This window comes from Oryx dammah, unplaced genomic scaffold, assembly GCF_014754425.2.
Source record: "Oryx dammah isolate SB20612 unplaced genomic scaffold, SCBI_Odam_1.1 HiC_scaffold_24, whole genome shotgun sequence".
Classification (NCBI taxonomy): domain Eukaryota; kingdom Metazoa; phylum Chordata; class Mammalia; order Artiodactyla; family Bovidae; genus Oryx; species Oryx dammah.
Window position 1 is genome coordinate 82,465,732 of NW_024070208.1, and position 25,514 is coordinate 82,491,245.

A 25,514-nucleotide genomic window follows, 5' to 3' on the forward strand; every position below is an offset into this window, starting at 1 on the left:
GCCTTGTCCTCACCTCCCCGTCCTCCATTCTTGTCCTCACTCCTGAGGTCACCCAGCCCGTCTTCTACTGAGCCGCTGCCTGTCTGTCCCCGACCTGTGGAGTAAGCGTGTTGAGGAGGCTGTGTCCGCCCTGTGGACTGCGTGGGCAGCAAGGGCATCTCACAGGCATATGCTTGGTGCAGACTTTCCCAGCCGGTCAATGAGTCTTTGTTGGTAAGAAACCACCAAACGACTCTATATATGCAGAGGTGGGCTTCTCAAGTGGCATGGTGGTAAAGAACCGCTTGCCAGTGCAGGAGATGTAAGACACTCAGGTTCGATCCCTGGGTTGGGAAGATCCCTGGAGGAGGGCATGGCAACCCACTCTAGTATTCTAGCCTGAAGAATCCCATGGACAGAGGAGCCTGGCAGGCTACAGTCCAGAGTCACAAAGAGGCAGACAGGACTTAGAGGCTAAGCACTCACTCACATACACAAACATATATGAATCTTTAAAATCTGGAATAATTCACAGAAACCTAAGAGCACTGATATCTGAAGGATGGTTTCAAGATGAGAGTCAAATGGAATTTTAGCGTATGTCTATATTTAGAAGGTGAAATGAATTCATAGGTTACTTCTATAATTAAAGATAATTTTTAGAATTTGTAATCACTACCTAAATACAGCTTAAGTGGAATATTGCATGGGGCCAATTTAATTATTTTAAGCATGTATGAAAAAATTGTAAGTCACATGGACAGTGCTTTTCCTAAAGCACTTTTGTTTCCAAAAGAGCACTTAACCTGTTGGTAGTTCACACCACCAGCCCTTACTTTTCCAAGGAATCTTCATAGGATTTGAGCTGGTCACCACAAGTTTGGGCAGACTCAGTCTTGCCATTGCTTGCTGTACATACATTATCAACATCACTGCTTTAATAGAAGGTGGTTTTAACTTGATGAGAAGTGAAGGGAAATTGTGAAGCTAGAAAGGCATCAGTGCTTAGCGGTTTCTTGTTCATGTGCATGAAATGACAAATTTTAAAAACACTCTGGATGAGCTTTATCCTTATTTCAGAGGAGAATTTAAGTAAGTTGGTCAAAAAGCAATTGAAGTTTCCTGAGATGATTCAAATAGACTCTACAGGACTGACTTCCAGGATGGTTTTGTGTCTCACCAGAGGTATTTTTCTTCATGAAACAAAAAGTCTATGGATTACTTCTTTTGTGGGGGAAAAAAAAATCAAACTGTTTTGAAAATAAGTTAAATGAAGCTACTAGTTATTAACTTTCTACTATCTGGTATTTTAAAAAATTATTCAGGTATTTCATTTATTTAAATATATACATTTTTAATTCGATCCCACTTTAAAATTTACCTTTAAGAATCATCCCTCCAGTCTGTGTTCATTTATCAAACCTTTTCTGGCCGATTTTCACAGCCATATACCAGCAATGGGCAGGCCTGTATTAGCCATGCTATGTCACTTCCGTAAAGGGGGAAACTTCTGAAACTAATTCTAAGTGGAAAAATAAATGGTATCATCTGATTTTCACACATTTTATATGAATCAACTGGGTAGGGGATGCTGTCTTCTGTGTAGTTCTTTGAATGCTATATTCATTTTCAAGCCATCTGGAGGGTGATGAAGAGAGAAACGGATCTCTCTGTTCAGGGGCACTGGGGCGTTGGGCAGCCCCCCACTTGGCAAGGTTTCCACATGAACGGCTTTTACTGTCCTTCCAGACAGTTCTAGGACTCTGGGGTGAGGGGAGCCTCATGGACAAGCAAAGGCGTTCTGTGCGACGCCTGTCACAGGACATCGTGGAAGGAGAAGCTGAGATGATAACCTCAGGGAGACTTCCTGCATTCTCTAATGCCATGAGGATGGGGAGTCAGACACAAGAGGGCTCCCGGTGACTTTCTCAAGGTGGCACAGACGGGAAGTAAAGAATCTGCCTGCAATGCGGGAGGCACGGGTTCGATCCCTGGGTTGGGAAGATCCCCTGGAGGAGGGCATGGCAACCCACTCCAGTATTCTTGCCTGGAGAATCCCATGGACAGAGGAGCCTGATGGGCTAGTCTATGGCATCACAACTTAGCATCACAACTTAGTCATACACAACTTAGCAACTGAACAACAATAACACACAATCAGGCAGACTGTGATTTGGGGAAATAGTTCTTGATGGAAATGTGACATAAAATGAAGAGTGAATTGACCTAGCAATATGGAATACAGAGTTCTGTAAGAAATTAACGTTTGTGTATAGAATAATAATTGCAAATATTCAAACAATAAAGTCCATGGCTAAAGAAAAAAAAATGTAGCAGCTAAACTCCAGTAAAAAAATTTTTAAATGTAGTTTAAGGAAGAAAAAAAGAGAGAGACACCAAAAGAACTAGAAGAAAGCAACCCCCAGGTTCAGTGAAGTCTGCTCTCCCTGTTTGTGCTTATTCCCTACCAGGGTAATCGCAGTCATTGTTTTCTGCACCATCTTCCTCTGAGGTAGGTTTCATCCTCCACATCCTCTCGAGTAAGGCATGGCCTAGATTCCACTGCGTGTCTTTCTGAAATATATGGCCCTGCAAGGATTCCCTCTGACAGTGCTGAGAATTGCAAGATTAACATTTTACCATAACATTAAATAAAATCAGTTGCATGAAGGATTTATTATTTTCATTAATCTAAAATTGTCCAGTAGAGAAAAGATAATAAAAAAGTAAGAGCAAGAAACTGTTCAAGTTTTAAACATGCTCCACTTTCTTTACATCTTCGAAGACAAGACAATTGTATTAGGGCCCTTGGCTCTTATTAGTACAATAAATTAATGGCTTATAGCCTTTGTTTTATTACCGGAGGAGCACTTCGTAAATCAACCACAAGTACAAGCTAGAAAATAGCCTATAAAACTACTCTTTCTCTGTAGTTCTTCCTCTTTCTCCGGCATTATTACTGTTCAGCATAATGAAAAATAGGGATCTAAGAGTATAGTGTGTGCATTATGACGGAATTGCTGTATATGCACACATAGATTAATTTCCATTTTTCTCAGGTTCTAAACACATGCATATACACATATGTGATTGTGATTTTGTTACAAAGGGTTCGATCTCTATAAGAAATTTGAAACAAAGAGAAAATTAAAGAAGAAAATATAGATCTCACCCATCACTAACTGAACTACCTACAATTACCCCAGATGCTTGGTGTGTGTTCACTCAGTTTTTAAAAATAACATCATAGATGTTTGATTCTTGGTCAGTGTGCCTCCCTTTATACTCTGAGGACAGATATTACGTCTCTCTTTTTTTTCTTATATATTTTCACACACACGTGTGTGTGTTTCACAATGACACCGCCAAGGGTCTGGTCAGAACAGACCCTCAGCTTGTGTTTGTTCAGTGACTGAATGAACGCACCTCCTCCTCAGCCCAAGCTCCCTTTGAAAATGGAAGCGTGCGCAGTCGAGTCTTGCCGCTCGTGTGTTCGTCTCTCTTCGAAAGCGATTCCACGTCTTCCCTCTCAGCCTCTTCAGGCAGAAAGCTCAGGCTAGTAGTGTCTGGCACTCAACTGTTGCTAAGCGAGAGCGGGCGATGCCCACTGCGAACCCGGCTTTTCACGTCTTAGCAATCAGGCCCCTCTCCTCGGACTCCAGGTCTGTTGGTGGAGCGAGTCAGCTCCATTGGTGAGCCCCACTTTGTGTGTCCCTGCGGTCACACAGGCGGGCGAGCCGCCATCTTGGGGAGGAATGGCCTGTGCCCCTCACGGCGGGAGCCGGGAAGCGGACCGTGAGCAGAAAACCCACAGAGAGCTACCGGTTAGGGTCCTGCAAGCCCTCACTGAGGGGAATCCCGGGGTCCCGGGGCCAGGTGGGCGGGGACCTGAAGGGCACACCCACCGCCACCGAGTCCAGGCTGAGACCCGAGGGCTGGCGAGGCACGGGCTGGACCGGAAGTAGCGCGCTGCGAGGCATGGGCTGGACCGGAAGTAGCGCGCGGGGGCTGACGTGCTGCCCCCGGGGAGGACGCCGCCCGAGAAGAGCCCCAAGCCCCAAGCCCCAGCCGTGAAGGGGAGAGCGCCCCGCTGCGAGGCCGTGTTTCTCAGCCTCTGCTCTTCGTCTGTCAACCCCACTCCCCAGGAAGGAAAATGGATGAGACACTAGGGCTGGGGCAGGGGGTGCAGAGCCCCTCAGCTGTTAGGGGGTTTGTGGCCCCTCAAGGCTCACCTTCCTGGGTCGGCCGGGCTCCGGGTTACTGCTGCTGGGAGAGTGGGGGTCGTGCCGACGCCCACCCCAGGTCCGTCTCTTCTCCACCAGTCCACCGTGTGCTGTGTGCATGCTCAGTCGTGTCCGACTCTGTGCAACCCCATGCACTGGAGCCGGCCAGACTCCTCTGTCCACGGGACTCTCCAGGCAAGAGTACTGGAGTGGGTTGCCATTTCCTCCTCCAGGGCATCTTCCCCACCCAGGGATCAAACCTGGGTCTCTTGCATCTCCTGCATTGGGAAGCAGGTTCTCTCCCACTGCGCCACCTGGAATGATGTAGTCATTCAACAAGCCCTTATTAAGCACCTGTTGTATGCCACAACCTTGTCATGGCTAAGGGGTTTTGCCCATTATGAACCGGCGTCACCCTCTGGGGCAGAATTGCCCTTCAGAATGGATGCTTAGAGGGACATGGGGTCCAGAGCCATAGGGACTTATGTGAGCAAAGCTCAGCATCCTACTTCATTGAGCTTTAAGGAGAGTGTCACCATGATCCAATTCAGGCTTCAAACATGAGAAAAAACAGAAACGTATCACTGGAAAGCAAATCTAGATCTGGGGAGCGAGGCAACAAGCTTTAGATAGTAACCCACGTGAGACAGAGCAGGTACAGATGGACACACAGGGTGGCTGAGGCAGAGAAGGGATAGGACTTCACAGGGACCTTCAGTCAACAAGCACGTGACCTTTTATTGACTCAAAGAGTGAACACTTTTAAAACCAGCACATCAGTTTAGGTCGGGAATACGCTTATGCTCTTATGTCCAAGTGTGAATTTGCTGCACAAAATAAGTGTGGAGCTCTGAAAGATGGAAAAGACCATATGATATTGCTTACATGGGAAACCTAAAAGACAAATGGTGCAAATGAACTTCTTTACAAAACAGAAATAGCGTCACAGATGTCACAAACTTCGGGTGACCAGGGTGGAAGTGGAGGGGAAGGGACAAATCGGGAGTTTGGGATTGATATATACACATTACTATATATAAATAGATAAGTAATAAGGTATAGCGGGGGGGACTCAATACTCTGGAATGACCTATATGGGAAAAGGATCTAAAGAGTGGGCATATGTGTGTGTGTGCTTATGCATTAAGTCACTTCAGTTGTGTCCGACTCTTTTGCGACCCTATGGACTGTAGCCCGCCATGCTCCTCAGTCCATGGGACTCTCCAGGCAGGAATACTGGAGTGGGTTGCCATGCCGTCCTCCAGGGGATCTTCCCCACCCAGGGATCAAACCTGAGTCTCTTATCTCTCCTGCGTTGGCAGGCGGGTTCTTTACCACTAGCACCACCTGGGAAGCCCCCATGTATGTGTATAACTGATTCACTTTTCTGTACATCTGAAACTAACACAACATTGTAAATCAACTAAATTCCAGTAAAAATTATACTAAAAAAAAAAGAAGAAGAAGAAGAAGAAGAAAAATGGAAAAGACCTGGCCTTGTAGGCACTGAAAGCAGAAGACAGTTCACAAAATAAAGATGGGTGAGTTGCAAAGCAAATACGAATGCACCACAGAAGAAATATTTGTAAAATTAGGAAGGCTAGGAAATCTTTTAAAAATATCTTAGAAGGCTTTCCTGGTGGCTCAGACAGTAAAGAATCTGCCAGCAACGCGGGAGACCCAGGTTCAGTCCCTGGGTCGGGAAGATCCCCTGGAGAAGGGAATGACAACCCACTTTGGCATTCTTGCCCAGAGAATCCCAGGGCCAGAGGAGCCTGGCAGGCTACAGTCTATGGAGTTGCAAAGAGTTGGACTCGGCTGAGTGACTAACACACTAAAATACTGTCAAAGAGCAATATAAGACCAGATGATGAGGACACGGGGTCATGAGGACTCATGTCTATAGCAGGAAAGCCAGCATCAGGGAACACAGTGGCAGCAACGCGGAGGGTGCTGGTGGGGGCAGGGCTCTTGACTTTGTGTCCACACCCCAGCAGGGACAACGGCTGTGATTGTGTTTATGCTGCTGTTAATCATTTATAACCTCACATTCCACGGGGCAGGGTAACTGTTATTGACATTCTTGAGGCCCTTTTGTTAAAAAGACAGAGTAAAGGTGCTCCCTGAGAGGATCCATTAACTTATCCAGTGCACTTTTTTGGAGCTAATCAACTTTGTTTGGGTTTGGCTTTGGTTTGCTTTTCACAAAGTGTCATTCTGGAAAGAAGAGATATGTTTTAAGCACTCTTGACCAGATTGGTGTGATTTCCATAATGAAATAATACATAGGATCCCGTGGTACGTAATTCACTCGTAAGCTCAAAATAGTGGTTTTTATTCGTCACTGCTTGCTATACAGGTCATAGTATTCTGGGTGAGAGTGATTAATTTTTCTTAATATGTAATTACATGTAATTCGAGCCAAACCACCTTCTTCAAATACCAGAAGATACAGTACTTATTAGAGTGTGTGGCTGTAATTATCTTTTCTGTGTTAAAGTTAAAATTCAAGAATGGTCTGTTTATAAAAAAGAGAAAAGAACTTATGTTTAGCACAAATGTATTCTTTGGCGATGTTTTAAAGTGCAATCAGAGCCAGACTGAACTTTAGGATATCTATATTAGCCACCATGAAAATGTAAATTATGGAAATACTAATAATAAGTATAAATTCATAAAACAGTGATCTTCTTTAGAAACGTAACAGATCAAAGAAGTAGACAGGGCTGCACTCACCTTCTGCAGTGGCCCACACTCTGTCTGTGGACTGTGCTTCTCGCTGAACCTGAATAAATCCATTTCTTACCTAAAAAGAAAAAAAATTTTTAAAAGAAGTAAATAGGGGAAATATGTGAATTCAGCCTGGAGGAGACAGCTTTTAGTTAAATGGTTGTTTCATTGAGCTTCCTGAAAGTATAAAACATATTCCATTCATCCTTGTGGTCTAGAGCTTGGCACAGGGCCTGGTACTAGTAGAGCCCTTGACAAATGTGTGATTTATGAACAGGGTGATGGAGAGAAGGATGGATAGAAGGATAGAGGGCTGGATGTAAAGAGGGAGGGAGGGGTGGATAGAAGGATGGATGGGTGGATGGATGAATGACGAGTGAAGAGACAGATAAGACAGATGGTAGGTTAAGTGGGTGAATAAACGTGAGAGAGGAAAGCCAGGAAAGATGCAGTACACAATGTACCTAAGTCCTATGTGAAAATGATAACGAGCCGGGAACGTGGGAAGGCCTGTTCATGGCATGCAAGTGGGAATGTAGGCGTTCGTGGGGGACTGTTTCTGTCCGGAAGAGATTACCTGGTGGGTACAGAAAGTGCTGTGCATGGGGAGAAGGAGAAGAACTGTTTTACAGGAGCACGGTGACATTCTCAGATCAGCAGGGAGAGGAACAAGTCTGATGGGAGAGGGGCACAGACATCAAAACACAGGAGAGAGTGTGTTGTTCTTGTCGTTGTCAATAAAGCTGTTTTGAAAACTGAACAGGTTGACATTGGGAGGGCACTTTACGTAAATTCCAACATTACAGTGAAAGAAGTTGACTACTTTTAATCCAGCTATGATTTTTTATATCTTGTCTTTAAGTGGGAAGTATGTATTTGAATAATGCTGGTGTTGTTAGAGCCAGAGAGATTCAAAATTTCGGAGTAATTTTTTATCTATAATAACAAGGGTACAGCATTTTGCAGCAAAAATATCAGCCCCCACAGTAAACTCTTTCTCAGTCAAATCTAATCTGTGATAACTATTAATAAAAAGCTGCCAATAATTGCAGACATAGAAAGACAGGGATGGCACGTAACGAACCAGTGGAAACAGCAGTGACATCTTCCACTAAGGATGTTGCTCAGATGCTGCGGGCCCTACACGCAAGGCTCACGTGGGTTTCTGCCCTCAGAGAGTGCGTGAGAAGTTAGAATCCCAAGTCAATAATAGCTCTTTTAGAGGAGTAAAACGTGTTAGGCCATCAGAGTTTAATAAAGATCATATTATAAAGGCGTTTGAATGCCAAACCCCAAAGTATGCATTTTAGCTTACAGGCAATACAAAATCATGGAAAGGTTTCTAGAGTATTAATAGATTGGAGGCAGTGGCAAGGTGAGCCCAAGGGCAGGTAAAGAATTAGAGTATGGAGTCCTAGATTATGGATACAGTTATCTTACACCAGAATGTGATGGCGCCAGAAATATGACACGTAACATCTGTTTCTCCAGCTGCATTAGACACATTTTTTTCTTAAATGAATGCATTCGCATAGTTTAAGTGGATTTATTTTTTTAAGATTCAATTATTTGAAATAAATAATTTTAAAAATCTGAGTTCACATTATATCTACTATCCATTAAAGTTATTTTCTTTGAAATTCTGTTTTTTTCCATTTTGTCATGCCATCTGCTTTCCTTCACCTAATATGTGTAAATTGTGCCCTTTATATTTTTCCAACAGTATCCTCAGTTCAGTTCAGTTCAGTCGCTCAGTTGTGTCCAACTCTCTGTGACCCCATGAATCGCAGCACGCCAGGCCTCCCTGTCCATCACCAACTCCTGGAGTTCACCCAGACTCATGTCCATCGAGTCAGTGATGCCATCCAGCCATCTCATTCTCTGTCGTCCCCTTCTCCTCCTGCCCCCAATCCCTCCCAGCATCAGAGTCTTTTCCACTGAGTCAACTCTTTGCATGAGGTGGCCAAAGTACTGGAGTTTCAGCTTCAGCATCATTCCTTCCAAAGAAATCCCAGGGCTGATCTCCTTCAGAATGGACTGGTTGGATCTCCTTGCAGTCCAGGGGACTCTCAAGAGTCTTCTCCAACACCACAGTTCAAAAGCATCAATTCTTCAGCGCTCAGCCTTCTTCACAGTCCAACTCTCACATCCATACATGACCACAGGAAAAACCATAGCCTTGACTACATGGACCTTAGTCGGCAAAGTAATGTCTCTGCTTTTGTATATGCTGTCTAGGTTGATCATAACTTTTCTTCCAAGGAGTAAGCGTCTTTCAATTTCATGGCTGCAGTCACCATCTGCAGTGATTTTGGAGCCCGCAAAAATAAAGTCTGACACTGTTTCCACTGTTTCCCCATCTATTTCTCATGAAGTGATGGGACAGGATGCCATGATCTTCGTTTTCTGAATGTTGAGCTTTAAGCCAACTTTTTCACTCTCCTCTTTCACTTTCATCAAGAGGCTTTTTAGCTCCTCTTCACTTTCTGCCATAAGGGTGGTGTCATCTGCATATCTGAGGTTATTGATATTTCTCCCGGCAATCTTGATTCCAGCTTGTGTTTCTTCCAGTCCAGCGTTTCTCATGATGTACTCTGCAGAGAAGTTAAATAAGCAGGGTGACAATATACAGCCTTGGCATTCTCTTTTTCCTATTTGGAACCAGTCTGTTGTTCCATGTCCAGTTCTATCCTAGCCCACAAATATTTCATAGTCAAGTTGAACATTCCAACAGGTATTCCAGTAATGACAAAAATGGGAATTCAGTGGCCTTCCACTGTAGAGATAGTTCTACAAGGTACATTCGAAGATGGAGATATCTACAAGGTACATTAGTGACATCGATGCATTACATTAATGAATTCATTGTTATAAAGTACCCACTAGACTGAGCGTTCATGAAGCCATCTGAGTTTTGAAGGATGAATCAGAGCCATTCTAGCAGATTATTTAGAGAGAGATAGGGAGAAAAATACAGTGTTATACGTTAAGCCAGAAGGAGAAAAATGTTCCTATTTAGAAACAGTAAGAAATATGATATAATTTGAGAATAAACTCAATTGCATTGGAAAAGGATCTTGTATTATAGAAGGCCTAATAAACATTTCAAGAGAGTTTGAGCATGGCCTTGGAAATCATGCCCTGCTACTAAAATAGATGCAATGGACATGAACTTGGGCATGCTTCCGGAGACGGCGAGGGACAGGGAGGCCTGGTGTGTTGCAGTCCATGGGGTCACAGAGCGCCGGACATGACCGGGTGACTGAACCACAGCAAAGCGTAATGAGACTGGTGTTTAGAAAGATACATTCAAAACTGTATCAGTAATTGAAAAGTCTGAAGTCATCAATGACAATTTTGTTTAATGTTTCAAAATCTGTCACCTCAGAAAACAAAAACAAAAGTCCTAATGGTTTTCTAATAAAAACAATGATGACTCTAATTCACAGATGGCTCTTCTGAAGGTAGTTTTGCCCACGATCTCCCAAACAGCAAGGGGTGATCGGACGAGGAACGTCCCTAAAAAGGTGAGGCCAGTGATGCAGGAAGGGAGGTGAGGTGTTGAAGGACGCCCCTGAAAAGGTGAGGCCCTGGGAGCAGGAAGTGTGGGGCCCTCTCCCCTTCCCAAGAAGGGCAGCCCTCCGTGTCTGCCTCTCTGGTTGGAAGCGACAGTCAGAGTTGAGGATGAGGACAGGGAGGCGGGGTAAGGACCTCGCAGGTGCCCTCAGCATCTCTAGCTCAGCCTCCAGGCCACCTGCACTCCATGGCAACCGTCCATCCAGCCTTGTCTCTGCTCCCACAGCCTGCATCCCTGAAAAAACCCCTAAAAACTGTATCAATCATTGAAACTCTCAAAGTCATCAATGACAATTTTGTTTCATCTTTTAAAATCTGTCCTTTCAAGAAAGAAAAAAAAACCCTAATGGTTTTCTAATAAAAAATAGTGATGACTCTACTCACAGATGGCTTAGTTTACAAGAGTCAGGATGACATTAAGGTTTTCATCTCAGATAGGAACATGCTGCCTCCAGGGTGTACACGGGGAGGGCTTGGTGGGAGAACATGTCAGGATCTCCTTTTCTCTGGTTGTGAGAACAGCTTTTTAGAAGAGAATGCAACCAAAGTCAAGAGTGGAGGTGCTCCCAACATTTGTTCTCATTCATTTGAATCTTAATTTGCTGGATTTGATATAGCGTACCAAGGCACTGATTTCAGAGTCACTATGTATGAATTCAGCACGCAAACAAAATTAAAATGACCAACACTTTTCTCCTAGTCGGTGTCATTAATAGACAAGGTAAATCCCTGAAACGCAGGGATCTTGTCTGGGTTTTCCTGATGAAGACAGATTCCTTGACTTATGTCCTACTCATCCTTAGTATAGGTCCTTGGTAGCTCAACCATAAAGAATTCGCCTGCGATGTAGGAGACACAGGTTGGATCCCTGTGTCAGAAGATCCCCTGGAGAAGGGACTGGCAAACCCCTCCAGTATTCTTCCCTGGGAAGTCCCATGGACAGAGGAGCCTGGCGGGCTAGAGTCCATGGGGTCACACAAGAGTTTGACACGACTGAGTGCCTAAACAGCAACAGTAAGCCTTGGTATCACTGAGAGTCGAGGCCTTAAGGACTGAAATGTAATATTCAGAATAATTTCTGAAGAAGGAATCTGAAATACTACTAAATGGCTAACTTCATTTTTAAGGAGAAAGAAACATTTTTGGGGGGTGAATCTGTTTCATATTTTTGAAGAATAAAATTTGGGATATTTTATAACCTCTTTGAAATGATTACATGTTTAATATATTCAGTAATGCTTCATTAAGTTCTTATATCTTAGCATAGTGAAAGTGAAAATGTTACTCTGTTAGTCGAACATGCATGTTCGTTGCTCAGTCGTATAAAACTCTTTGTGACCCCCTGGACTGTAGCCCGCCAGACTCCTCTGTCCATGGGATTCTCCAGGCAAGAATAGTGGAGTGGGTAGCCATTCTCTTCTCCAGGGGATCTTCCTGACCCAGGGATTGAACTTGGGTCTCCCGCATTGCAGGTGTGCCAGGGTCCAGCCTCAGTGGATCCAGGGTAATTCGAAGGGGAGACAGAATCGGCATCCTAGGAAAAAACTTATTTAATTACAGATATACAGAGAGATTAGAAACGGATAGTGTAGTAGGAAATATTAGTGGAGAAAAAGATGCTGAATAACTTGGTTTATGTGGGATACCAATAAAATTCCAAGACAAGGAATTTGCACCATCTACGTTGGGCCACTGGCGCCACTTGAGTATCAGAAGGTGCCCCTCCTTGGACTCCTTCTCGCGTGGAACTTAAAAGCCGGGGCAAGTAAGTAGACGTGGCGAGCACCCACACTCCAGATGGGAATTCAGCCAGAAAAACGGGGAACAAGAAAGAACAACACAGGGGAACCAGTCTTTCCAAAAACTGATCCGATTTCTTTATTTTTTAGGTTTGCTTATATACCCTTTGTTACACATAGAGACAAATGGAAATTTTAAAGTCACGCAGGGGTCAGCAGTCCTGACCTTTATCAAAATCAGGTGCTTCACATAAACGTATAAAAAAAAGGTCTTAGGGGTTTTACATCATCTTCTGGCCATGAGGCCTGCTGACATTTTACGACCCTTTCTTTCTGATAACCAAAAAACTTATTTTTTCCAAGGGTGTTTTATTTTTTCTTAAACCAGGCGCCACCCTCCGAAGGTACCAGATAAAGTTGCATTCCTATAGGGTGAGGGTGTAGTGGGTTACAATTAAGAAAGGAATTTATTTAACCTAAGGTTAACATGATTAATCTTAAAGGTTAATACTTATTTCTCCTATATGCTAGTTATATTCATTATAAGGGCAGGGAATATGGAGATTTGGCAGCAAACATCAGCCCAACAAATGAAAACCCTTCACCAATGTTCCCCTTAAGATCTATTTAGTCTTAAGATAGTAATAAAGTTACATTTTTACATAAGCAAGGACACAGTGATTTATAACAAAGTCCAGTGATCTATAACAAAAGAGAAAATTCATTAACTCAAAATGTCTGGTATTCCTAATATCAAAAACTACTATATTTCCTTTTCTATATTCCAAATACCTTAATATATTCCCAGGTGCCTAAGGATATGGAGGCCTGGCTGCAATCATTGACTCAACAATGAGAAGCCCTATGCTAATTAAGATTTTCAAAATACTCCAAACTCTCTGTGCTGTTTATGGTTGAGAGGTAGTAAACAATCATGTGCGTAGTGGCAGGAGTGTGGAAAATCCTGTCACACAAGCTAGTCTGCCAGCAGAGAGGTTTGACCTGAGACAGCCTTGTCACGCCCAGGAATTTTTATTGACTGGAGCTGCAAGTTTACTCCTTCTTCGAGAGAACCGGTGGGGAACAGCCCCCCATAAAGTCAGAGGTGTAGGTGAGAGCATGAAACAGTAAAGTAGGTAGACTCTGGTTTTGGGGGTAGATGCTCGGGAACAGGGGGTTTCCTGAGGCTTGATCCTGCCTTTGCATATACTGAAGCCTCCTTCCTCATGACCTTTGCCATGGGCGGAGTTCCTCATGCTGGCTCCCGGCAGGTGGATTCTTTACCATCTAAACCATATATCTTAGCATGGTGTCACCAAGTAAGATACTCTTTTTTTTTTTTTTTTCAGTTATACTGTGTGGTTTTGTTCATAATGTCCTGCTTATCACAACCGTGGCCCTATTCTCAATCTGCTGTCTTGAGGAAAGCTCCCTCAGCCTGCGTAGCCAAGCAAATGCTAAGTTTAGTTGTTATTGTTCAGTCACTAAGTGGCGTCCATTTGCCACCCCGTGGACAGGTGGCCCTGTCCCTGACTGTCTCCTGGAGTTTCCCCAAGTTTATGTCCATTGAGTTGGTGATGAGCCAGTGATGCTATCCATCTGTCTCATCCTCTACTGCCCTCTTCTTCTTTTGCCTTCAATCTGGAGGCAAGGAATGGCAAACCACTCCAATATTCTTGCCATGAGAACTCCATGAACAGTATAAGAAGGCAAAAATTTCAAGGAGCATCTCCAGACATAAGCAACCCATAGATAAGTCATGTGGTAAACAATAAAAATAAAGAATAACCGACTGAATCTGCCTACTGGATGGTGGTGGTGGTGGTTTAGTTGCTCAGTCGTGTCTGACCCTTGTGACCACATGGACTGTAGCCCGCCAGACTCTTCTGTCCATGGGATTCTCCAGGCAAGAATACTGGAGTAGGTTGCCATGCCCTCCTCCATGGGACCTTCTTAACTCAGAGATCAAACCCAGTCTCTTACATCTACCTGCATTGGCAGGCAGGTTCTTTACCACTGCTGCTGCTAAGTCGCTTCAGTCGTGTCCGACTCTGTGTGACCCCACAGACGGCAGCCCACCAGGCTCCCCCATCCCTGGGACTCTCCAGGCAAGAACACTGGAGTGGGCTGCCATTTCCTTCTACAATGCATGAAAGGGAAACGTAAAAGTGAAGTCATTCAGTCGTGTCCAACTCTTCAAGACCCCATGGACGGTAGCCACTAGGGCCACCTGGAAAGCCCTTGGTAGAGGAGAAAGTGAAAGTGAAAGTCACTCAGTCATGTCCGACTCTTTGCGATCCCATGGAATTCTCCAGGCCAGAATACTGGAGTGGGTAGCCTTTCCCTTCTTCAGGGGATCTTCCCAACCCAGGAATCGAACCAGGGTCTCCTGCATTGCAGGCGGATTCCTTACCAGCTGAGCTATCAGGGAAGAGAGGGATCAGCTCAATAGCTACATCATCACACCCAACCTTCTGTCTTCTGTCTTTTTCATTTCGTCCCTCCATCGTTTATTCTTATCACCTACTGAGTCCCAGGTCTGATTTCCAATTCGCTGAATGACTTCCAGTCCCGGCTTATGTGTTCGGTGTTCATCATACCTTCTTTTCATCCTTGAAGATGTTATCGTCTGTTTCTCCAGCTCATCGTTTACCAGGACTTCACAAGTCCTCATCTTCTGTTTCTAATCGGTCACCTTCCTCAAAACCCTACCACTTGTGAAGCTCAGGAGTATTTCTTCACATTCATCTGGAGATGTAAATATCCACGTGCAGTGGTGAATACCCAGCAGCATGGAGAGAATCTAAGGATCATTCATCGGCTGCTCTGGGAAAGCAGATGAAGATCATACAGGCCCTACTGGATGGGAAGAAACAGACATCAAAAATTCACTCCTGGAGGCGGGGCCCAGGACTATTGGAAATCGGCCAAGGGACAAGCAGCAATTGTGGAATCTTCCAAACCCACATCATTGATCCCATTATAGTGTCCTGCCAAAACCATGCCCAACAACCCATTCTCAAGCCAGTTTTTTCTTGTTGTTTTTTTTTTTTAATTGGGTTATAGTTGCCTTCCAATGTTGTGTTAGTTTCTGCTGTACAATGAACTGAATCGGCCTTATGGGTACATATTCCCACTCCCTCTTGGGACTCCCTACCACACCATCCTACCCCTGTAGGTCATCACAGAGCACCGAGCTGAGCTCTCTGTGCTATACAGCAGCTTCCTATGAGCAACCTGTTTCACACCTGGACGTGTATATATGTCAATCCCAGTCTCCCAGTTCACCCCACCCTGCCTTCCCCACCCGGCCTCCACATCTCTCTACATCTGTGTCTCTATTCTTGCCCTGCAAATAGACTCAGCTGTCCCATTTCTCTAGATTCCACATATATGTGTTCATATATGATATTTGTTTTTCTCTTTCTTACTTTCTGGAACTTCATACATTTCCAGAATAATTGTCAAAAAGTTAGATGGCCTCCTCTTAAATTTCCCAGTGTATACCCAGTGTTCATAGGAAAGTGTCTATGCTTTCCTTGGAATATGCTTCCCAGTGTGGCCATCAGTGACAGGTGTGGGCTCCTCCCTCCTCCCTCTCCACGGCGGTACCTCAAGCCTGTTTGTTGTTTTCTGCTCCTTGCCTGGTTTTCCTGTCCCACTTTCATCTTTTCCCATCATCCCTGGAACTTTTTTTTGTATCCTCAAATCTAGCAAAGTTCTCAAGATCCACCTACTTGGAATTTTTGGAGTGGCTGTTAGAAATATCACTAGAAGACATCTTAGCCATCCCACCCAGCTCTCTTCCCACCCAGGGCCTCCACTGAATTAAGGAAGAAGAACTATATTCCAGCCCTTCCGTCTCCACTCTGAGGGCTCACCCCATGGCCAGCGCCCGGCTGTGGTCATGCTGAGGCTGCCTGCTGTATAGCATCGCTACCTATAACGCTTTGGGAGTTTGGTTTCAGAATCCAAGTCTGCATAGATTTTGCTTTGGGGATTTAGTTTCCTATTGTGAGTCACTGAAAGTATTAGTTTCTCAATCATGTCCAAGCCTTTGTGACTCCAGGGACTATAGCCTGACTGCCAGGCTCCTCTGTCCATGGAGTTCTCGAGGCAAGAATACTGGAGTGAGTAGCCATTCTCTTCTCCAGGGGATCTTCCTGACCCAGGGATCGAACCCAGGTCTCCTGCATCACAGGCAGATTCTTTACCATCTGAGCCACAAGGAAGTCCTTGCCAGTGCAGGAGAAATAAGAGATGTGGGTTCGATCTCTGCCTTGGGAAGATCCCCTTGAGGAGGGCATGGAAACCCACTCCAGTATTTTTGCCTGGAGAATCCCATGGACAGAGGAGCCTAGCAGGCTACAGTCCACTGGGTCAGAAAGAGCCGGGCATGACTGAAGCAGCTTAGCACACACGCATCCACAGTGAGTTACATTCCACAATTGACAATGAACAGAAGATGACATGCTCCCCCCCCCCCCCCCCGGTCCTGTCCCACAAGATTTGCTCCGGGTGGTCACCAGACAGTACCAACTGTTCTTCCTGTTTACTGCCAAAAAATAAGCCACCATTGGGAAGGAAAAAAAAAAAAAAAAACAACACTATGAATTATGGAAAATAACTGGGGAGACAGAATGGCAATACAATGGGGGGAAAAGTGCCAATTCTCTGTGGCCACCCACTCAAGTGCCTGCCTCGTACTTCAACCAACAGAAAGAAAAGTAAATGAAGGAGGACATCTAGTCAACCAGGAGCCCCAGAAACAGGGGAGTGGAGAGGGCATTCCCTGCCCATTCAAAGAGCCAGCCCAGCTGCCATAACGCAAGACCCAGGTCTCGCTCTCTTGCAAAACTGTGTTCCATGAACACAGCAAACTGGCCTACAGGAGAGCTCGATGGAAAGACTGTTGCTGTTGTTCAGTCGCCAACTCATCTCAGACTCTGTGCGACCCCATGGACTGCAGCACGCCAGGCTTCCCTGTCCTTCACTATCTCCCTGAGTTTGCTCAAACTCATGTCCATGGAGTCAGTGATGCCATCCAACCACCTCATCCTCTGTCACCCCCTTCTCCTCCTGCCCTCAATCATTTCCAGCCTCAGGGTCTTTTCTAATGAGTTGGCTCTTCGCATCAGATGGCCAAAGTATTGGAACTTCAGCTTCAGCATCAGTACTTCCAAGGAATATTCTGGGTTGATTTCCATTAGGATTGACTGGTTTGATCTCTGGAAAGTGACAAAATATGTCTGGAGTCAACTCAGTTTCCATGTGAAAAGCTTCGTAACGTCACCTCGGGCTCTGCAGTCTGATAACCAGTCTGGCCTGCCAGCCTCTCTGATACCTGATGGTGTTTAGACCCGTGCCAGCCTCGTGTCCCTGTGAGGTTGGCCACAGGCTTCAGGGATCAGCGTGTCAGTGCCCACAGCCCATGCTTGGGAGCGCGTGTTCCATGGTGCTTATCTCCAGGGCTAAGGAGATGACCGGGAACAGTATCACAAGTTCTGCCCGAGCCGTATTTTTTCTTTATCTAACAGGACATCACCTCTAAGTGTCCACAGCCCCTTCATCTTAGTATTTCCCAGGCTCTTCTGCAGTGATTCACTTCTGCTTCCCCAAAGAGACTGTGAGCATTTCCATTGTGAAGGACAGTCCTCACACCTACCCCAGTCCTGTGAATTCTTAGAAAATAAGCACAAGACACCAGAAAATTATCGTGAACATGCATGGCTATGGCTCATTGTTATGTGTTTTTAAGAACATTCTTTGGCAGCTGTCTTCATCAATAGTGGAACTTTTGGACCAACCTGCACACCATCAGAGCTTTCAGTAGAAGCTGATTCGGTAACACACCTAAACTCCCTTTTTCAAACCCTAGATAAGGATGCTCATGGTATGGCTACTGTTCAGGCAGCCCTCGAAAGGATTATTGCTCAGAGACGACTGTGTGGAGACGCTCTACTTTTGTGCTGCTGTTCTGTAGTTGCAGTTGCGTAAACATTTGGTTTATAAGAATATATGTAGGAGTAGGAAAAAATCATTGACATGAAACAGTTCCATACGTCAGCTTTAAGTAGGTTTTGTTTATGGTCTTTTTGTTTGTTCGTTTTTTTCCCTTTTCACAGACTTGCCCTCCTTACTGTGAGATGAGGAAAGAAAAGGATTGAAAAAGAGGAAAGATAAGAGTTTAGCTCTGGAGCTTGGGAATTCATTCATGGGAATTGTTGTATCTTCCAATAAAGAGTCAAGACTAGTGTTTTTCTTTCGACTGCCTGGTGCAGCCACCGCAACTGTAGTGGACGGGTATTTGCAAACGTTAGTGACACTGTTTACATGCAGGAAACATACTTATTAGGGCAAAAGCTTTGAGATTTTGATTAAGTGGAAAAATGGTTTAAAAAAATAGAAGAGGTACTGGAATTACTTTTGTTAGCTTTGATCCTGCTAATTCTTTTCTGAAAAAAGAAAAAAATCTCTTGCCCGAATATTTTCCCATTGTTATTTTGGCATCTTCCTGCTGCTAAATGTCTCCCTGTTGTTTGCGTTTTAGATTGGAGTTCGGAAAGTGTTCCTGAAATACTGGCACGCCAGCCAGCTGAACGATCTGTGCCGCCAGCTGCAGAGAAAAATTATCACCTGCCAAAAAGGTAGCAGTCACACGTGCCTCAGTCACAGTTCAGCCACAGTTCTGAACTTTGCTGAACGGTGACATACAAAGCATTGAGTGAACCCCCACGGTTAGATCTTTGGGGACCTACGTTAGGGAGGACCCTGCCATGGCCTTATGTCTGTCCATCCCATGGCACCACCTTTGGACAAATAAATAGGTTTCCTGAGTTCGGAAAGCAGTGTTGCTAAGTTCGCTGTTTACCTGTCTCTAGATCAGAGTGTGCAGACCTGGCTTATGCTTTATTCCATGCTCATTCCATCTGCAGTTCTGTACCTCACTGTCACGTAAGCCATAATTTGGAAGAGGGGATATACGTATCTTTTACTGGATGCATCCCTCACCTTGAAAATGGGCTTCCTGTTGGCTCAGTGGGTAAAGAATGAGCCTGTAAAGCAGGAGACACAGGAGACAAGGGTTTGATCCCTGGGTTTGGGAAGATCCCCTGGAGGAGGAAATGGCAATATTCTGCCTGGAGAATCCCATGGACAGAGGAGCCTGGTAGGCTACAGTCCATGGGGTCGGAAAGAGTCAGACACTTCGGAGTGAAGTGACTGATCACGCCCACAGGCACACCTTGAAAATATCCAGTCTGTGGATCCTCCAAGGAGCACAGGATAAGAAGAGTGTGCCTCCAAACCTGCAGTGGGGGGAAGAAGCCCCGTGTGACACTTGGGTGCAGCTCTGCATTCAGATTCCTGGGCTACTCCTGCAGTCAGCCTCGGGCAGCCGCTCCTCCAAACCCCAGCCCACATGGCAGGCTCTCTGCCTGGTCCCCTGAGGTCACTTTGACCAGCCTGGAGATCGGGGTGGTAGGAGGAGGCTCTGGTGAGGAAAGGGCCAGCTCCCAGCTGTGTGCACCCCTTGCTTCTGTCTGAGTTAGGCTGGTTTGGCCTCCTTTGTGGACTTCCCTGGTGGCTCAGATGTTAAAGAATCTGCCTGCAGTGCAGGAGACGCAGATTCGATTTCTGGGTTGGGAAGATCCCCTGGAGAAGGGCGTGGCAACCCACTCCAGTATTCTTGCCTGGAGAATCCCATGGACAGAGGGGCCTGGGGGGGCTACAGTTTAATGGGGGTGTAAAGAGTCGAACACGACTGAGTGACTAAGCACACGTATAGTTTACATACACAGTGTAGGGAAAGGCTGGGCTCACGGGTCCACTCTTGACCACCACCTTTGCAGTTCCTGGTTGTGTGGTCAGACCTGGCACCCCCCAGGAGCTGGTGAGAAATGCAGAGTCTCAGGCCCCGCCCGCCCCAGACCCCCTGAATCTGACTGTGTATTTGTAGCCTCGGGCTGGTGGTGGGACTGAGTCTGCTAGCCCCTGGGCTGCAGAGTCAGCCCCTTGTTATATACGTCACTCTTTCGGGGCTTCCCTGGTGCCTCAGATGATAAAGAGTCTGCTCGAAATGTGGGAGGCCACATTGCCTGGGAAATCCCATGGGCAGAGGAGCCTGGCAGGCTACAGTCCATGGGGTCTCAAAGAGTTGTATGCGACTGAGCGACTAACATGCACGTTCTCCTGGAACATGTGATTAGAGGACTGTGTACTCTGCCCTCCAGCAGGGGTGCCCACTAGAAGTGCCTCCTCGGGTTGGTTACCGGTGTTAAGTCACTGAGCCCTGCAGAGCTGAAACAAGAAATGAGCAGAACCGTGGTTCTTTCCTTACCTCTAATGATAAAAATCGAGAATGGGATTTTAAAAATGGCGTCAAGATAAAAACCATAATTTCCTATTGCATAAATAAAATAATGGCGGTAAAAGCATTTTTTTTTAATTTACAGGCTCTTCAATGCAAAGTATTTAATTATTGATTTTTATTTTTACATCTCTTGGAACCATAGCTTCTGTCCTTTTTGCACATGTGAAATTCACTCAGAAGTTATAGCATCTGGAATCATTTCCGGTTTTTCAAGAGTTCTTAGTTTTCCCTTGTAAATATTAGGTGGGAGAAAGCTGTAACTTTCAGTCTTAAGTTTAATCATTTCAATTACTGGTTATTCCCAACAGAACTTTTCCTCTGACTGTATACCTTCATTTTACCTTGCATGGAATTGTCAGAAAGACACAATCAATTACCTATCTGTGGCAGATTTAGTTCATTAGTTGTCTCGTAGTAGAGATGCCACATTTTAGCAACTCCTATAACAATTTTTAAAAAATTTTTTTGACGATCACTGGCGTAAAGTGTGGGAAAACAGTCTGAACAGCAGATAGTGGATTCCCAGGTGAACACAAATCCAATGAATTGTCCTACTGTAGTTGGAGGTCAGAAGTCTGGCTTGTCCGCGTTAACAATCTCTTTATTCTGAGAGATTAAACATCTTGAATAAACCCTCCCCTTCAGCTACCAAAGAGTCACAGTCTCTCTTTTTCAAACGAGCAAGTCAACTGGCCAGTGTGAGGCCTTCTGCTTCTCTCTCGCTGTGCCTGTCACATGGTTAATGTTTCTGCATTTTATTCTGCATTTTATATTCCTGAAGTCTGATTGTACCTTTCACTGTTTAATCTTTTTCTCTTTTTAGATTAGTTCAGCATGACTGTTTCTACGGTTAATACAACCGCATTCCAAAGTAACTAAACATTTAGCATTGCCGTCTGCAAAAAAGAGGCCTTGAGTATTTTAGACATCTGTGTATTTTTTGCCTCTGAAGCCATAATTGTAGAAAGTTGTGTTCACCTTCCCATCCTTTAAAATTTTTTTTAAATTTATTTTTATTAACCAAAAACATTTTGTATTGTGATATAGCTGATTAACAATTTGAACAGACTCAAGGTATCTCAGTAAATATCCTAGACATATGTAGATACCAAACATTTGTCCTCCCATAGCCAGGAAATATTTTAAAACACTTAATGTTTTGCAGGGTAATTTCCTCCCTACAGAGAAGAATAAAGTGTCTTCATACCACATTTGGAGAAGGGAATAGCAACCCACTCCAGTATTCTTGCCTGGAGAATCCCATGGACAGAGGCGCCTGGTGGGTTGCAGTCCATGGGGACTGCAAAGAGTCATGACTGAGCGACTGGGCACATACATTAATTTTCCCTACAATTACAGCTCTTCCTATAATCCAAACAACTCCTTCTAGTCTTAGAAGCTTAGGCTGGGAAGAGACACATCTGGGCATCTAATTGGAAACTGCCCCCCTGACCCCCGCACCTGTCAGAGCCTCCCTGAGCCTCCTGTTTCTTGAACTTGCCCAGGGACTGGGAACTGACCCTCTTTCCCATGACACACCTGATCCATTTAGCAGCTTCGCTCATTGTTTGAAATTTCTTCCTCGTATTGATCCCAAACACACTTCCTTACACCTTCCCTGTTGTGATCCGATCTGGAGAGCTACAGAGCATGTCTTCAGGGCTGCATGATGGAGTTTGGCCTCGTAAGAGCAGAGATTTGAACCCTGGCCTCTTCTGTTGGTTGGCTGTGTCTCCTTGGAGGAATTTTCTTAACCTCAGTAAGCTTCTGTTTCTTTGGATACAAAATGAAGGTTTGTTGTTGTTGAGTTGCTAAGGCGTGTCAGATTCTTTGCAACCTCATGGACACTAGCCTGCCAGGCTCCTCCACCCATTGGATTTCCTAGGCAAGTATACTGGAGTGGGTTGCCATTTCCTTCTCCAGGGAAACTTCCCAACCCAGGGATCGAACCCGTGTCTCTTGTATCTCCTGTGTTAGGAGGAAGATTCTTCACCACTAGTGCCGCCTGGAAAGCCCACAGAATGAAGGGGTGGGTACATCAGTGACCATCGAGTTTGGGCCTTGAAAGATGGGATGGGACGCCTGGCATGTGGCAGTGCCTTTGAACAGCGGGCATGATTTTCCTTTGCAAGTCTTACATTTGTTACTGACATATTAGTGATTTCAAAGTGTGTTCGCCCACCTGTTTTTCCCCCAATTCTTGCATGTTTTTCTAGCCCTGCTTCCCCAGAAAGCAGAAGGATGCCCCATATTTCTACACAATCTCTTCCCAGAGCCTTAAATGCCGAGCTGGTGTTTCTAGGAGTTAAATCCCAGTCCTGTGAACAGTATGTGCATGACATTCTCAGAGACTACTTCCAGGGGCCTCAGCGGTTTCTGTTATAATCTGATATAATGCAGCTGGTGCATTGGGGACCAGTGCAACAGAGGTCTTCTGTTACCCTGCTTTAACCCCAGAATTCTCTGGGGTTTGGACTTCCTTCCATCGGTGTCCAGACTGTGTTTACCCAGAAGGAGGGAGCTTTGTCAGGATATTACCTGCTCAGTCAGGCTAAGGGTTTTTACCTCCACTGCTGTCATTCCTAACAGTGTGGGTATCTTTTTTCAGACAACATTGGAACGTTTTAGTAAAGTCCTAGACTGGGTGAAGAATCCTTTATTTTGCAGCTATTCAGACATGACATCTTCCCTGGTGGCTCAGTTGGTAAAAATCCTGCCTGCAGTGTGGGAGAGCCTGGGTCAGGAAGATCCCTTGGAGGAGGAAATGGCAACCCCACTCCAATATTCTTGCCTGGAGAATCCCATGGACAGAGGAGCCTGGCGGGCTGCAGTCCATGGGATCCCAAAGAGCTGGACACGACTGAGCCACTAACACTTATTCTTTAGACAGGATGTATCTGGCTCGTTGGTGTACGTCTGGATTTCTGACCCACAGTTGTGTTCTTTCACTGAAGTGGTCAGAGGATTTTTAGCCCGCCAGCACTTGCATCAGAAAAGGAGTGTACGGCAGCAGGAGGTCACATCCATCAACAGCTTCCTGCAGGTCACAGAGGACCTGGGGTTGAAGACCTATGACGCCCTGGTTGTTCAGAACGCCTCAGACATCGCCCGCGAGAATGACCGTCTCCGGAATGAGATGAACACCGCTTTCCACAAAGAGAAGTTGGAGGCCAGGGGCAAGCAGGAGGAAGGCTCCAGAAGGTAAAGGCGGGTGGTGTCCAGCTTCCGTCACCCATGTGGTTCATCGGAGTGGGGGAGGGGGCAAGAAAATGCCCATAGTGCTTTACAAAATGTACTTTTTTTATATGGACCATTTTTAGAGTCCTCATTGAGTTTGTTGCAATATTGCTTCTGTTGCATATTTCGGGATTTTGTCCATAAAGCCCGTGGGATTTCAGCTCCCTCACCAGGGATCAGACCCACACCCCATGGCTTTGGAAGGTGAAGTCTTAACCACTGGACCCCAAGGAAGTCCCAGTGTTGATAGCTCTTAATGTAAAGTTCAATCACAGGTGACCATAGGGAGAAGAACACCATAAGGAGAAGACCTATGACCCCCTATATGGGGTCTCATACGTGCATGCCCGCTGTGTAGTGACACTTCCTGACATCTGAAAGGATACATTGCCTGGGCTTTCCTTCTAGAAAATGGATGCTGTGTGTGTTAGTTCAGGTCCTGTGAAATAATTGCTACACTAATGCCTGCAGCATTTGCCATCTCAAGCACCAAGATTTTTTTTTTTTTTTTTTTTTTTACGTTATTTATCAGCCATGCTGGGTCTTTGTTGCTGCACCGGTTTTCTCTGGTTTCGGTGAGCAGGTATCGAGGGCTACCCTCGAGGTGCGGTGAGCGGGCTCCTCGTCGTGGTGGTTTCTCTTATTGGGAAGCACAGGCTCTAGGGCTCTGGCTCAGTAGCTGTGGAGCCCAGGCCACATCGTCCCACAGCATGTGGGATAATCTGGGACTGGGGATCAAACCCATGTCCTCTGCATTGGAAGACAAATTCTTTACCACTGGGCCACCAGGGAAGCCCCTCACCAACCAAGTTTTAAGTCGTCTAATATTTCCATCTTAGCAAAAGTGTATAGCTGGGATCTCGACATCTTTACAAAGTGTCATATATATAAATAAGGCTGACTCACAGAAACGTCTGAAAATTTGACCCCCAAAATGGAGAAGCCGCTCTAAAAACACAAAAGCGGTGAACTTGATCAGTGGTGGCCTGCAGTATGTTTCCCTTAGGAAGCTCTCTCATCTTCTTTGCCAGTAAGGAAAGCTTCGGGGAAAGCTTTTAGAGTCCACGGTGGATGCTGAGCTTGAAATAAAAAGTGAAGAAATCCAGGTCCTTCTCCACGTCACCACTCTGTCTCTCTGTGACAAATGAAGATACTCGTGCCTGATAACCCTCCCTGGTCCTTTCCATCCTAATTTGCTGTCAGGAAGATTTTTTTCCCCCCAGACTTTACCTTTTTATTTTGTATTTGGGGCATAGCCGATTATCAGTGTACGGTAGTTCCAGGCGGACAGCGGTGAAGGGACTCAGCCATACATATACATGTATGCGTTCTCCCCCAGCCCCCTCCCATCCAGGCTGCTATGTGACACTGAGCGCCACGTGCTCCACAGTAGGTCCTTGCTGGCGCTCCACTTTGAACAGAGCAGTGTGTACACGACCTTCCCAAAGTCTCAGGGAGATACTTTTCTGTAGGAACACAGCAATATCTAGTTGCTCCTCACTGCAGATGACTGCCCCCCTTGGCCTTGACTGCAATGTCAAATGATTTTTTATTAAAGTGGAAATGGTGGTGTGTCTCTCACTAATTAGCTTCAAATATCTCAGTGATTAAATGCTGAAAAAATTCCCTTTGTACAGAAAACTGTAATTAAACATTACA

General features: G+C 45.3%; 1 protein-coding gene across 1 annotated transcript in view; it reads left to right on the forward strand.

Annotated features, from left to right (window-relative positions):
- MYO16 (myosin XVI) overlaps window positions 1-25,514 on the forward strand; it is a 389,767-nt gene that overhangs the window by 295,500 nt on the left and 68,753 nt on the right. Inside the window, exons 28-29 of the mRNA XM_040267295.1 lie at window positions 18,798-18,894; window positions 23,573-23,819. Of these exons, the coding sequence (XP_040123229.1) occupies window positions 18,798-18,894; window positions 23,573-23,819 (344 nt within the window). The remainder of the gene's footprint in view (window positions 1-18,797; window positions 18,895-23,572; window positions 23,820-25,514) is intronic.